Below are 14,502 nucleotides of genomic sequence, written 5' to 3' on the forward strand. Positions count from 1 at the left end.
TATTCTACAACATATTTGAATACTATACATAGTTGATAGCTTTAAAGTGGTCACTAGCTCACTGACTCATTCTAGAACAATTCTTGAACACCAGCCATGTACCTGTAACTGCTACATGCTGTTTCACAACCATTAAATGATCCTATTCGGCTGCAAAAAATTTTATCAAGATTTCTGCATCCGATGATGTAGAAATAAATAAGTGCTTCTGAAAATTCTGTGCTCTACTTACATGTTTCAAAAAGTATTTCTTTTTGCCTATGATTTTGAGAATGGATTTTTCAAGGTTTGTTCCACTGTCGATGTGCAAATCCCACTCTCAAAATTTCACGACCAAATATTTTGCATCATTATTGCACACCCTGCCAACACCTACAGAAGGAAAAGTAAAGGCTGTAAATTCTATAAAAATACCAATAATTCATGTGTCAATGTTATCATTGCTATCATCTACCTTCCTGAAAGCTGTTACAAATGACAAAGAAAGATTAGGTAATTTCTACAGTTCTGAGCAATGACACCAGAGAGAGAGTATAATTACTTTTCTAGCTCAGGCCTTTGTTAATGTATTAATACCAAAACACACTAGTTAGTCTTCCAGTTTAGCCACAAACATGTCAGGTTTGTTTGGAGTTCCACTGAATTTGGGAAAGATGTATGAATGGTTGGTAACAGTTTAAAGGCTTTAGAATGAAGCCCACGTTTGTCTGTGGCCCCAAATCTTAGCTGAAAATTGGCTGATGTGAGCAGGTGTGACGTAGAGCGGCTGAATGTAATGGAAAGCTCACAGGCTTAACTATCAAAAGAATTGGGGATTGGCTCAAGTCTATCACTAACTAACTGTGAGTCTTGGAAAAATCGGTTAGCTATTCAAGACCTTAGTTTCTAATCCATGGGACTGGCCCACGTGACCTGTAAGGACCCTTCAGCTCTCACATTCTATAATTCTGATTCTTTGGCATGTTTAGTAATTGAAGGTAGACCCTCCACCATTCACTGAGCAGAAGAAACCCTCCAGTCTTCTGATTGGGGTCCATGTATTCTTATACTAGGTTAAACGGCAAGAGCATGTTGAAATAAGAATCAGAATACAAGGATTTATCATCCTTTGTGAACCACATTCTTATCCACAATGCTCAGCAACAAGGCTTAGAGTGCTAAACATTTTGATGCAATAATGACAATGCAGTTCACCAAACAAGGCCACGCTCAGTGGTTTCTGGGAAACCGAAAAGGGAAAGAATGTGGAAAGAAATAGTAGAGACTTCAAATGATGAAAAAAATGAATGAAGTTCAAACTGAGAATCAAAAGAGACACAATAAAGACCTAAAAAGTGTGGTCAATGCATTTAGAATGATTGGAACCATGGAAAGCTTTTGCTAACAATGCTAACAAAACATCTTTGAGAATATTTTATCATTAAAGGAGTCCATGAGATGAGATCAGATTGATGATTCTTTCTTGGAAAATGAAAAACCTAAAATTGAATTCTTCTGATTTGTGAAAGCCAGAATTATTATGCAACTTCATTAAAAGCATTTTTACCTAATTCTAAAAGTTAAAGATGTTCTTTATTTGAAAAAAAAAATCCCCTTAGTCTTATTATCACAATGGAACACTCAATACCTCTGAAAAATTAGACAGAACATGAATTATTACTATTTATTTACATTACTCAAGAAGCCTGTCATTACAGTAAAGGGTTAAGTTGTATATAAATTAAAAAATGAAATAATAAAATTACCTCAATTATGAATCCCTTTCTTCAGGAATATAGGTAATTTAATAGAAAGTGGAAAATAATAGAACTAAGCTATTACCATTCACAGTCTATTTCCCTTCAGATTGTTGTCAGTATATACATATATTTATATTACATAGTTATAGTTGATACTTATAATCTATCTAGAATTTTTACCTTTTTGTTTTAGATCACTCATTTCCAACTAAAAGTCCTTTGTTGACAAAATCCACATACTTGTCATTTTTATTATACCACCATGGTGTTAAATGGGTAAAACTATGTATAAATTTCTTTGATACTCTATTTGAGAGCATTTAAGTTGTTTCTTACTTTGTTCAGTTTGGTTCCCCTTGGCTGTTATTTCTTTGTAAATATTCCTAAAAGTGGAATTGTACAGGTCAAAAATAAATATAATGTCACAGGTCAACAACTGACCAGTTGCTTTTCAGCGGAAAAAAAATCCAATTTAAAAAGCTACCAACAACTGGGTATTTGCCCAAAAAATACAAAAACACTAATTCAAAGGGACACATGCACCCCTATGTTTATAGCAGCATTATTCACAATAGCCAAATTATGGAAGCAATCCAAGTGGGTATCAATAGATGAGTGGATAAAGAAGATGTGGTATAAATATACACAATGGAATATTATTCAGCCATAAAAAAGAATGAAATCTTGCCATTTGCAACAACATGGACGGAGCTAGAGAGTAAAATGCTAAGTGATATAAGTCAGTCAGAGAAAGACAAATACCATATGATTTCAATTATATGTGGCATTTAAGAAACAAAACAAATAAGCAAGGGAAAAAGAGAGAGAGAGAGACAAACCAAGAAACAGATTCTTTTTTTTTTAGATTTTATTTACTTATTTGAGAGAGAGAGAAAGTGAGAAAGATCTCAGAGGGAGAGGGAGAAGCCGACTCACCCCTGAGCAGAGAGCCTGATGGGGGGCCCAATCTCAGGACCCTGGGATCCATGACCTGAGCCAAAGGCAGACGCTCAACAGACTGAGCCACCCAGGCACCCCAAGAAACAGGTTCTTAATTATCGACAACAAACTGGTGGTAACCAGAGGGGAGGTGTGGGGGATGGGGGAAACAGGTGAAGGGGATGAAGGAGTGCACTTGCTGTGATGAGCACTGAGTGATGTACGGAAGTACTGAATCACTATAGTGTACACCTGAAACTGATATTACACTGTATGTTAACTACCCTGGAATTTAAAATTTTTTTAAGTTTTTTAATTAAAAAAATGTTCCTTCATTATAAAAAATAAATAGCTAATATTTTGATAATGTTCAAATATTGCTGTCTCCATTTCCACACCACTCCCACTATCATATAATTATATTGTATTTATCATTATTTTTGCTGGTCTGATAGATGTATACAGTGCCTAAAGATTATTTGAATATGAATTTTATTTTATTGTTTTTTAAAGATTTTATTTATTTACTTGAGAGAAAGAGAGAGCAAAAGCAGCAGGGAAGGCCAGAAGGTGGGGGAGAAGCAGACTCCCCACTGAGCCAGGAACCCAACTTGGGGGGCTCGATCCCAGGACCCTGGGATCATGACCTGAGCTGAAGGCAGACGCCCAACTCACTGAGCCACCCAGGTGCCCCTGAATATGAATTTTAATTACTGCTAAGGCTGAACATAATTCTTTATGATGACTCACTCTATTTTTCTAAATGCATGAAGACAATTAAGTAATGACCCTTCATATATATCAATGCTTTACATATTTTGAAATATTGATTCTGTTTACAAATGCAACAAATACTTATTACGGAAATTCTGGATATAGAGAAAAGTATGTGAAATGGTATAAATGGTATAAAAAGCATCCATAATCCCAACACACTTTGCCCTTTAAATAGTCTATGTTATAAAAAGTGAATTTCCTTTTTTCACCTTCCCATCCATCCTATCCCTACTAAAAGTAATCACTCCTTAGCATTTGTTATATGTTGTCCCAGGATTTTTCTATGATTTTTTAAAATAAAAATGGAATCATACCATTGTCTTAAGCAACAGGCTCTTTTTCCTGAATACTATTATCACAGACATCTTTCCAATATATATAGATCTACCTCATATTTTGATAGCTGTCTGCCATTCTACTCTACGTTTACAATAATAAGTTATGAAACCAGGGTGAAGAAGGGCAAAGAGGTCCCCGCTGATAGCTGAGGCAGCCATATTATAGCTGTCTCCTTTCTCCATTTCAGGTATGGTGTCACAGGTACCACCAATTCCCTCGCTTCCTTGGTCTTGCATTGCAATCATTCAGCCTCTCCTCACCGCCGCCTCCACTCCGGACCCATTTCCTCCATTCTTGGTGGACTGCTGAGGGCTGTCAGAGAAGACCCCCAGCCCCGCGGGCTGGCTCCCTGTGCTAGCTAGGGTTCCAACCTCAGCGGGGCTGTCTCCATGGTTCACCACTGCTCTTCTCTCTTCCTCACAGCGTCTACTCCAACCCTTCCCCACCCTGCTTCAAGGTCCCATCCCCACTCTGCCCTCTCATTCCGATCAGTTGTATGGTTTCAACTCTAATTTACAGACCAGAGAGCATGCAGGCATGACCTCTCTCACTTTCTCTTCAGCTCCAAACCTGCCTTTCTGGGCCCATCCTTTTCTCCTTTCATCCTGAGTCAGAAAAGGGGCATCTTGATTCTTTTCTAAGTGGTACCCCACCATCTTCAATCTCATCCTCTCTGCTATAACCTCCCCTCATTATCATAGAAACAAGCAAATGTCAACACCACCTTACTAAAGTTAATAATAAAAATACTAGTAATAAACATTTGCAAAGCACTTAAAATGTGCCAAACCCTGTTTGAAGCACTTTACACATATGTTAACTAATTTAATCTTCATAAGAGCCTATGAGGTAGGTATTAATTATAACTATCCCATTCTACCAGTCAAGGAACTAAAGCACAGAGAGGTCAAGGGACCTGTCCAAGGTCACACAGCTAGGAAGTACAGAGTTGAGATTCAAACCATACAGGTTGCTCCAGTGTCTGGCCCTTAACCACTATGTCCCATGTATAGAAGCTTACATAGCAGAACTATAAACCAGGGAGGAAATATAAAGCAGAGTGGGTTTCAAAGAGTGAAGGGGCAGAGAGGCCTGTAGAGCACCTAAAACAACGGAAAGGGAATCTCTGAGCTAGAGAGGAAATCAGGGGACAGGTACCAGAGCCCACCGTATGGCAAATGATGGAGAGGTCATCGGTGGGGTTTGTCTTGTGTTGCCTATTCTATGAATACAGCTATTTTCCATTTTCTCTTGATTCTATCATCTCAAATTATCTCCGTACAAGTAGTTAGCCTGACAGAGGAGCTCTTATCCATGGTCAAAGCCAATACTCCTAAGCCCATGGGAACCAACCGGGCAAGAGATGAGTGGCTCAGCACAAATCCTGCCCCCACGTGCGCACAGCACCTCCATGCACTTGCCGTACGCAAGCGGCCAGCTTGTGCTGGAGGTGACCCACACCGTTCAGCCACCTTTTTGATATTTAAGCCCTCTCTACTCTCTCCAGCCTTGAAAACCTTGCCCCAGACAGATCAATCCCACTCAAATCATGGTAACTCTTCCTTAATATTTACCAGAACTCTGTCTCTTCATGGCCTCCCAATTACCATGTTTTTTCCTAAGCTATCAAAGATTAAAACTAATACTTCAAATAGTAGTCCTTTAGATATCTTTGGGAAGTGGATATTGTGTGATTTTCTACCAAACCATCCCCTTTCCCTACAACACACACACACACACACACACACACACACACCTCTTCTTCACCAAGCGAAATAAATATACTCAGTCCCATAAATACAAACAATCCTTCACAGGACCTGGTTTTAAATCTCTTCCTCATCCTTGTCACTCTACAAGCCATAGATCCATTTTGCTCACCTCTCCCATAATAGGCAGCATAACTGCTACATCCCATTGCTGACTCACAGTGAGCAAATCCTAAAGATTTGTTTCACATATGCAGCTTCTAGCAGCCACGGCTAATCCTTCCTCTACTGATGCAGCTGGTATTCAGGACTCCTGTCTGCCCACTGAAGTTCATACTAAACTTGTGAGCCTCAACCTCATTTCACTGTGCCTACCTTCTCTAGCTCCTAAGAGCTGGATCCACTGACACCAGCAATACCATTACCACCTTCAGACTAAACTGGATCCCACTTCCTCCATCAATCTTGACCAAAGCAAATGTGCATTCACAGCCTCAGCCCACCATCTGGAACACAGAATTAAGTCGCTTTTCCAGCTTTTACCAACAAATCAATCCTGGGATTCGGGTGGTTCCAGGACTATTCCCAGGGCTCCTACACTGCCCCTTCCTTCACTCCTTCCCCAGTGCATCCCTAAAACTGAGTATGAATTTTATCCCTAAATCACCAGTTCAATGGCCACAGATTACTGCTTTCACCCAAATCAGTGATCTTGAAACAATATTCCCTTGTAATAGGAAGAATAAGACAAAACTACAAAATTAGCCATTTCCAGAAGCTATCATTCAGAAAACATATTCTTTGGTCTATAGGTAGCCCGCTAAACTTTTTCTATATATGGAAGACAATCTCACATTCCCCTAAAAAGTTTTACTGAACTTCCAAAAGTAACTTTCCATAAATATTTAAACCAATTAATGCCAAACGTTTGGCAAGCATATACACTAAGCTTTAGATACTACCAATAACATCATTTTTCACCAAAAATATGTCAACAATCACAGGCAAAAGGAAAGAGGTCATCTAGCCCTACTCCCTTGATTTTAAGGTAGGAAAACCAAGGCTCTAAGAAACTAAGTGACTTATCAAGGTGACAGATCAGGCCACTGACAACCTTGAAACAAGGACTCAGGTCTCCAGATCCCCCATCCACAAAGAACCTAGAACAGACATTGTATCTTCCCTAAAAAGTACACACACGTGGTAAACAATGTGATCCACAGGATATTATGAAACGCTAAGCAATTAAAACATAAAGATGATACAGATCAACATTCATATGCCTTTATCATACCAGTTTCTCCAAGTGTTGACTGTAAAACAAGATAATTGTTAAAAGCTGATCATTTGGATCCTCTCTTTTCCACTTAGTAGCTACATATGCTTGAGGATGTTACTCAACCTCTATTTCCTCATCTGGAGAGTGAGGATAGTAGTGTTTACCTCACAGAGTGCTAATAAACACTACATAGTAAGTTATAATGTACTTGGAACAGTGCCTGCCCCTGTAGGCACACAATAGTTGCTCTTCTCTACTTATGTATTATTCTTTTCCACTTAGATAACAACCAACTCTTGATATTTATCATATCTCTATAAGTCTAGCCAACTTTCACATGACACTGGAAAAGAAAACAAGTTTTCCTAAAGGATCCAGGTTTTGAGTCAAAAATTAAATAATAGTAGAGACATGGCAGAAAATAATGGATATACATCCAAGGCATATGACAAGTGGTCAGAAATCAGGAGAGCTGAATTATGGAGAATGACAGGCTTTGCCTGCCTTGGATTGGTAGGTATGGGATGAGAAGTGCCAACAGTTTTCAAAACCAGTCAAGCCACAAACATTTTATTTACCATATCAAGTTTGCAATCCACCACAACTATCGGCCAAGAGCCTCTTTACGCTCCCTAACCATTCTAACTTCCTCTACTTCTTCCCTGTATCAACAGCCTCAAGGAGAAAAAAAATCCCTCAGAAAATAAAAATGGAGGTGTCCCTGAAATATAATTCCCATTTCATTTCCCATGAAAAGTAAACAAAAATGAATGATAAAGAGAAGCACAATGCATTCATTCCCCCTTCGATCTGCTGCCTGGCTCTCATGAGGCAGACCTGCCTATCCTCTAGGCTCCGAGTCAGAGGGGCTGTCCATGGTTGGCGAATGGTTAAGAGCAATTCAGCTGCACATGAGCAGAAGAGGTGAAAAATCATCGTCGGGATCAGGGACACTCTGGGAGAGCTCTAAGGAGATCAGAATTTAATCAAAATCACTTACCTGATCCTTACACCCATGCAACAGCATATAAAATGGAATAATGAGAGAAGAGACTGACCAGGTTTAAGTGGCTAGACAGGAGGTGACAATGCTGACATAGGGTGATACATGCAAGGACAAAAGAGAGAAGATTTTCAGAGTCATAAAGAACGGTGGAAAGACACAACAGCAAATTGGCCATACTGGTTAAAACTTAGTGAGGCTTGAAGATCACCCAAGATAATAGGATTTAGTAGGAGACAGAAAGTAGGTGCTGCTGGCAATTGGGATGAGACCAGCCCTCGGAGAGAGGATGTAGGGAGAGTCACAAGTTGAGCCTTTTCATGTTTCATTTTAGGGAAAAGCCAAGTATCCTGTTGGAAGCATCCTCTGGGTAGCTGGGAAATCATAATATTATGGAGCCTTTCAGAACATCAACCAGCTCACAATTTAGTTGATTGAAGAGCTTTCTCTCATCAGCAATATGTTTTTACACGACAAGCTCTTAAAACATGGGCTAGGCACAAGAAGGATTTAGAACGTATTAAAACTAACAATATATTATGAATTATGAACAAAAAGTGGGAGTATTTAAGCTGTAACTTCAATACATAAAGATGATTTTTATGGAGAATAACTACCAATTTTTTCCATTAAAAAAAATTTATGTCACTGTCAGGCACAGAATAGTAGGCATATGGATCATTATTGTGACCTCAGGTAGTATTTCACAGGTTTATTATATCACATAAAGTAGGTGTATTACTTTAAGTTCTGTGAATCATATTTTTATTCAAATTCTCACGGACAAATTCCCATGTAAGTTTTCTTGACGGACTTAACAAATATAAAACCAGTCATAAAACAGTCCAAGGAAACTGGAAGCTTTTTTTAAAACAATCATTTGTGACAGTTAAACTTGAAATTAAAAAAAAACTTACCACATTTTCCTTCAGCTTCCTCAGCTTGTCATCTATCTCTCTCAGCCGGTTTTGCTGATCCCGTTGCTCTTTGGTGTTCCGAAGCACCTTTTCTCCTGGAGTTATTTCCATATTTCTATCATCATCACGAAGGTCAGGTTCCTAATTTAAAAAAAAAAAAAAATTCATGCACAGGCTGGAAATGTACCATCGTACACTGCTCCAAAGCAACTGAGTTTTGAAAGTTGGTTTTGCTTCTCAGACAATATTTCTTTCCTTCAAAATGATATTCATAATTCTCTAAACTCTTCCTATTTGAGAGGGAAAGGTCCAATGGTACATGAAACAAGTGGAAAATAAACTCAGTCATCTGGAAAGCAAGAAGTTCGAGTGAAAACAGCAGTGGCCAGGAAGCAGCACCTGGGCTCTCGTCCCCACTCTGTACTTACCGGCTTAAGACCATGGGCAAATCACACTTTCTCTGGACTCCACATTTATCATATATGAATGACAAGAAAAAAATCCTGCCCATTCCTGCTATGAGAGACCGAGGTTCAAGAGCAAACTGGGCTTGGCAAAGTCAAGAGTTTTGAATCCTAGCTCTACCTGGTTCCTGACTAAGATGGTCTTAGGGAAATCAATTAACCTCTCTGAACTTCAGTTTCATCATCTGCAGAATGATAATAATATCTAGCCTAAAAGTCATCACACTACATAGTCGGCATGCAACAAATCTTAGTGCCTAACAAATGTGAGTGAAATATGTCCTTTGAAAAGAATATGTGAAAGTATTTCACTATTATCAGCAATATTTGAATGGACGGAACCATAACCCCCCAAAGTTAATATATTTCTAGGTGATAAAAATAAGTATTTCTTGACAGTAAGTTGGCCTTATATCTATAGCTAAACTTCCCAATTTTCTCCCACAGATCTCCTACTCCGTGTTACCATGCAGATGCCTGACATCGATGTCATGTCTGAAGTTGCTCAAACCAGAATTCTCCCACATTCTCTCGCCTTACAGATGGTTGGTCGCCAAGAGGAGTCGCCATCTCATTTTCTACTGCCTCTTAATCAAGGCCCTTCTCTCTTTCTCACTCCCTCATCATTGCCCTGAACCGGTGGTTTTCAAAACCCAGGGTGCTTCAGACCCACCCACAGAGCCTGGGAAAATCTTCAAAGCCCCCCTCCCCATGGACATTCCGACTCAGTGGGGGACTGACAGCCTGAAGCACAAGTACTTGAAAATTTGAGAACTGTCACCATAAGCTACTGCTTGGGCCTCTTCACTGATCTGAGAGCCACAGTCTCCCCATGCACTCCAGCCTCTGCAGAGAAGCCGCAGAGCAAGGTGCAAAGTCCTCACCCATTCCTGAGCTGTGCGTGGGCTAGCTCTCCAGTCTCATCCCCCACTGCCTGGGTCTCAGACCCAAAGGCAGGGCAATATTCACTCCTCCTAGTTCTCCACCTCTCCATGCCTCTTTTCTCCAGCTTCTCATGAACACTCCTACTCTGTTTGAGCACAAGTGTATTTCCCCTATGAAATGTTCCCTGACATACTTAGGAAGGGCAGTTACCTTGATCATGCCACATGTTCCTCATTGCATTTACCACACTGCTGCTGCTCAGACAGGGATTGTGACTGATCCTGAAGCCGTATGGACACTGGTCCATAGACTGTACAGCTGACCCTTAAACAGCATGAATGTGAGCTGCTGAGTCCACTTTCATGCAGATTACCTTTCAACAAATAGAGTACCATAAATGTACTTTCTCTTCCTTATGATTTCCTTTCCTCCACTTTTCTTTATTGTAAGAATACAGTATATGATCCATGCAGCATTCAAAATATGTTAATTGACTCTGTGTATTGGTAAAGCTTCTGGTCAACACTGCACTATTAGCAGTTAAGCTTACGGGAAGTCAAAAGTAATGTACACATTTTCAACTGCATTGGGGGAGTGGGTGTCAGTGCCCCTCACCCCCACATTGTTCAAAGGTCAACTGTGATTTGGGTCTCAGAACTCTTATCACACTAATGTGTCAATGAAATTTATATTGTATAAAATTCTAATGAGGAGACTACTGAAAGAGTATTTTAATTTCAAGAAGCAATTCTTTTACATTCTGTATTCCCCAAAAGGGGACTCACTTCTGGTAGCTTCAATCTCTAGAAGCATCCAGAGGATGAATTATTATCAGGAATTTTTTTAAGAAAGAAACCTAATGTTAGGGAAGCATGTGGAAAAGATGGTATAAAGGTCCCTCTGCAGCTTTAAGCAAACAGGATCTCATGAAATTACATAAAGATATCCCTACTCTGAAGTTGGATACACAGTGTGTTAGTCTTTCTGAATTGCTATTTCAGAAGACCACATACTGGGTGGCTTCTAAACAACAGAAACATAGTTCTGGGGGCTTGGGAATCCAAGATCAATGCACTGGCAGACTTGGTATCTGGTAAAGGGCTGCTTCCTGGTTCCTAGACGACCATCTTCTTTGCTGGGTCCTCACGTGGCAGAAGGGACAAAGGAACTCTCGGGGTCTTTTTTTAAGGGCACTAATCCTGTTCATGAGGGCCCTACCCTCATGATCTAACCACATCCCAAAGTCCTGACCTCCAAATACCATCACACTGGGGATTAGATTTCAACATATAAATTTTGAAGGGACACAAACATTTAGTCTATAAAATATAGTGAGATGAAAAATATCCAAATTGGATTTCATTTTTAAATGGAAATCTTTTTTAAAAAGGACAGCATTTTAATAATCTACAACTATGATTTTTTTTAAATCTCTGAGTAGGCAAAGAAAAGACACAGAAAGAAAAACAGTTCTAAATCAGACTTCATCAATATATTAAATTTTGCTTATTCAAAGCCACCATTAAGGCAATCCACAGACTGAGAGTAAAGTAATATAACAAACCGGTCAAAGTACTTGTATCCATAATATGTAAAGAATTCATACAATTCAATAATAAAATAAATAATAAATACTAAAAAAAATCTAGCTTTAAATGACTTGAATAGATACTTCATAAAAGATATGTGAATGGCAAACAAGCACATGAAGAAGTCCTAGCATCATGAAGTCATCAGGGAAATGTAAGTTAAAATCACAATCAGATATCACTATACAGCCACTAAACTGACCCAGATGAAAAAAATTTGTTAACACCAAATGTTAGAAAAGTGTGGACCAAGAGGAATTCTCAGGTGTTACTGGTGGAAGTATGCAATGGTACAACCACTTTGGAAAATTGTTTGGTAGTTTCTTGAAAAGTTCAATGTTGTCCATTCTATGACCCAGCAATTCCCCTCCTGTGAATCTATATCCAAGAGAAATGAAAATATATGACTGAAGCCTTGTGCACACATGTTCATAGCAGCTTTATGTGTACAGGTGAATATCCTTCAACATGAGAATGATAAACTAACAAACTATGGGAAACATCTGACACAAGCTAGGACAATGGGACTCCTTCTTCTTGACCTCTGTCTTGTGGTTAGATTTAATCAATGTGGCAAGAGACTGGAGGGAGGGAAAAGAGAGAGCTTGCAATATTTTTCCCCTTCTCCTCCCTGCTCTGGCATGATGGTTTTGGCAGCAATATATCCCATCAGGTGCCCATCAGTAGAGTTTTCTTAGATTCATTGAATATTCATGCTCAAAGACAGAGCCACACGTGGAGAGAAGTGTACTGAGAAGAAGAACATAGGACAGGAAACACAGCAGGGCAGTGTCAGGAACCTCTCCTCAAGGAGAGTTTCTGCTGCAGTCCATGCCATGGCAGTTCAGGTACAAGGAGCAAGGAAGCTACCCTAGCTTAAAAGCTTCCTATCTCATAAGAACATCACCTCTTGGGGCAGCTGGGTGGCTCAGTCATTAAGCGCCTGCCTTTGGCTTGGGTCATGGTCCCAGGGTCCTGAGATCAAGCCCCACATCAGGCTCCCTGCTCGGCGGGAAGCCTGCTTCTCCCTCTCCCACTCCCCCTGCTAGTGTGCCCTCTCTCACTGTGTCTCTCTCTCTGTCAAATAAATAAATACAATCTTTAAAAAAAAAAGAATATCACCTCTTGAAATGATGCCACAGGCACACCCCCACAGGGTCCTGGCAAGGGACATGCCAGTCTCAAGAATCACTGCACTTAAAGAGACCTAAGGTATGGCTTCCCCACCAAGTTGTCATAATTCTCCCAATCCCAGGTCATTTTTAGCATAAGCAAAGTTGCTTTGTAACATTGTTAACATTCCAACTTTCATCAGACTGCCAGGGAAACAGTGAGGAAGTTAACTACAGCTCAAATTCTCGCGCCCAAGGGGGGAAGATTGGTAAATCCTTTGCCCACGCCTTCTATGATTACAATTTTGGATGGCTGGTTCTTCTCCCACGGCTCTAGCTCTCCCTGAGCTCCGATACACTTTCTCTTTCCCCTACCCACTGTTGCTAGTCCCTAGGTATCCCAACATCCCTTACTGGCTCCTTTAAATCTATTAATAGTTCTTTCATTTACTTATCTTCAAAATCCAAACTGGATGTTTTCTCTTTCTTGCCCAAAACTTTAACTGGTAGACTCTCTCTCTCTCTCTCTCTCTCTCTCTCTCTCTCTCTGTGTGTGTGTGTGTGTGTGTGTGTGTGTGTGTGTGTGTGTGTGTTTGTAGAGAAGTAGACTGGGAGGAAATTCAACTTGGTGGTAAAAATCTTGATTCTTTCATCTAATTTTTCTTAGATGTTTTTTATATTTCCTCAATTTTCTATAATACCCAGGTATTAATTTCATAAGTAGAAGTCATATTTTATTTTTAGGAAAACAGAACTATTATTCTCCCAAGGCTCTTTCTGCTCTGCTCTGACAATGTGACTCTCTGTCCCCAAAGGTATTGGCCCAAAGGTTAGATGTTAGCCCTAGTTCTACTGGTGTAACCAGTTATACTTTAAAGCAAGTTACTTTCTCTTTCTGGGTCTCAATATCTTCTGAAAGAACTTTCTTCCAACTCTCATAGCCTATGAGTCTGTAATTCTCTACAGCTGGACCCAAGGATATGTACATCCTTCCTCAGTCATGGTCTGATAGCATAACCATATAGTTCCAATATTTGAAGGACAGCATGCAAGGAAAGAGAGGCCAAGGGGGAGCAAAAAAAGGTAATCATCGATTCTGGCAAATATTTCCCCCTGGCATATTCAAGAAGCTCTGTGGTACCAAGAGAGTTTCTACTGTCACATCGAAGTGCCAACCAGTGCTATCTGTTTTTATGCTCCTCAGGAAATATCTTGATTTCCTACGGTGGTAATGTTTGAGCAGATTCTCTGACCACCCATATGGTTGGTTACTGTGTTTCCAAGGCATACAGGAACGCTTTTATTCAATGAAAGTAAAATTGAGTTCAGCAAAAGCTCTCTGTGATATGCATGGAATACCCAAGGAGCCACAAGAAGAGAACTGGTCCTGAGGTCAACAGCTATTCGTTGATTTGACTAATTGACTGCCAAGGGATTCTAAGTTCAACCTTAGAAAAATATCTCTGGTGTTGACTGAGCCAACAGGGTTCTCTGAAGCTAACTAAACAGGAAAATACAAACCTGCCTAAATAAAGCCAACTTGCCCCATGTTTTCAAACAAAAGCTATATTTTTCCAAAGGCCACTGCTATTTTCTGTCATCAGATGGGTCATTTGCCTGGCAGTATGAGAAGCAGGGGAAAAAAATCTTACGGCCAAATTGTTTTTACCATTTTAGAATGAAACAAAAGAAACCCTGAATACACAGGACACTTAACATAGAAAAATAAAGAAATATAAATACAAACTTA

The 14,502-nt window shown here is 39.7% G+C and overlaps 1 protein-coding gene across 2 annotated transcripts in view; it reads right to left on the reverse strand.

The window, feature by feature from the left end:
* The window catches only part of FSIP1 (fibrous sheath interacting protein 1), a 186,395-nt gene that overhangs the window by 116,494 nt on the left and 55,399 nt on the right, over positions 1–14,502 (reverse strand). For both annotated transcript variants that reach the window (XM_028119580.1, XM_088025100.1), the window contains exon 9: positions 8,703–8,843. In XM_028119580.1, coding sequence (XP_027975381.1) covers positions 8,703–8,843 — 141 coding nt within the window. The remainder of the gene's footprint in view (positions 1–8,702; positions 8,844–14,502) is intronic.

The sequence above is a fragment of the Eumetopias jubatus genome, unplaced genomic scaffold (assembly GCF_037043125.1).
Source record: "Eumetopias jubatus isolate StellerSeaLion01/CBP00866 unplaced genomic scaffold, mEumJub1_p1.0 scaffold_7, whole genome shotgun sequence".
NCBI classification, from domain to species: Eukaryota; Metazoa; Chordata; class Mammalia; order Carnivora; family Otariidae; genus Eumetopias; species Eumetopias jubatus.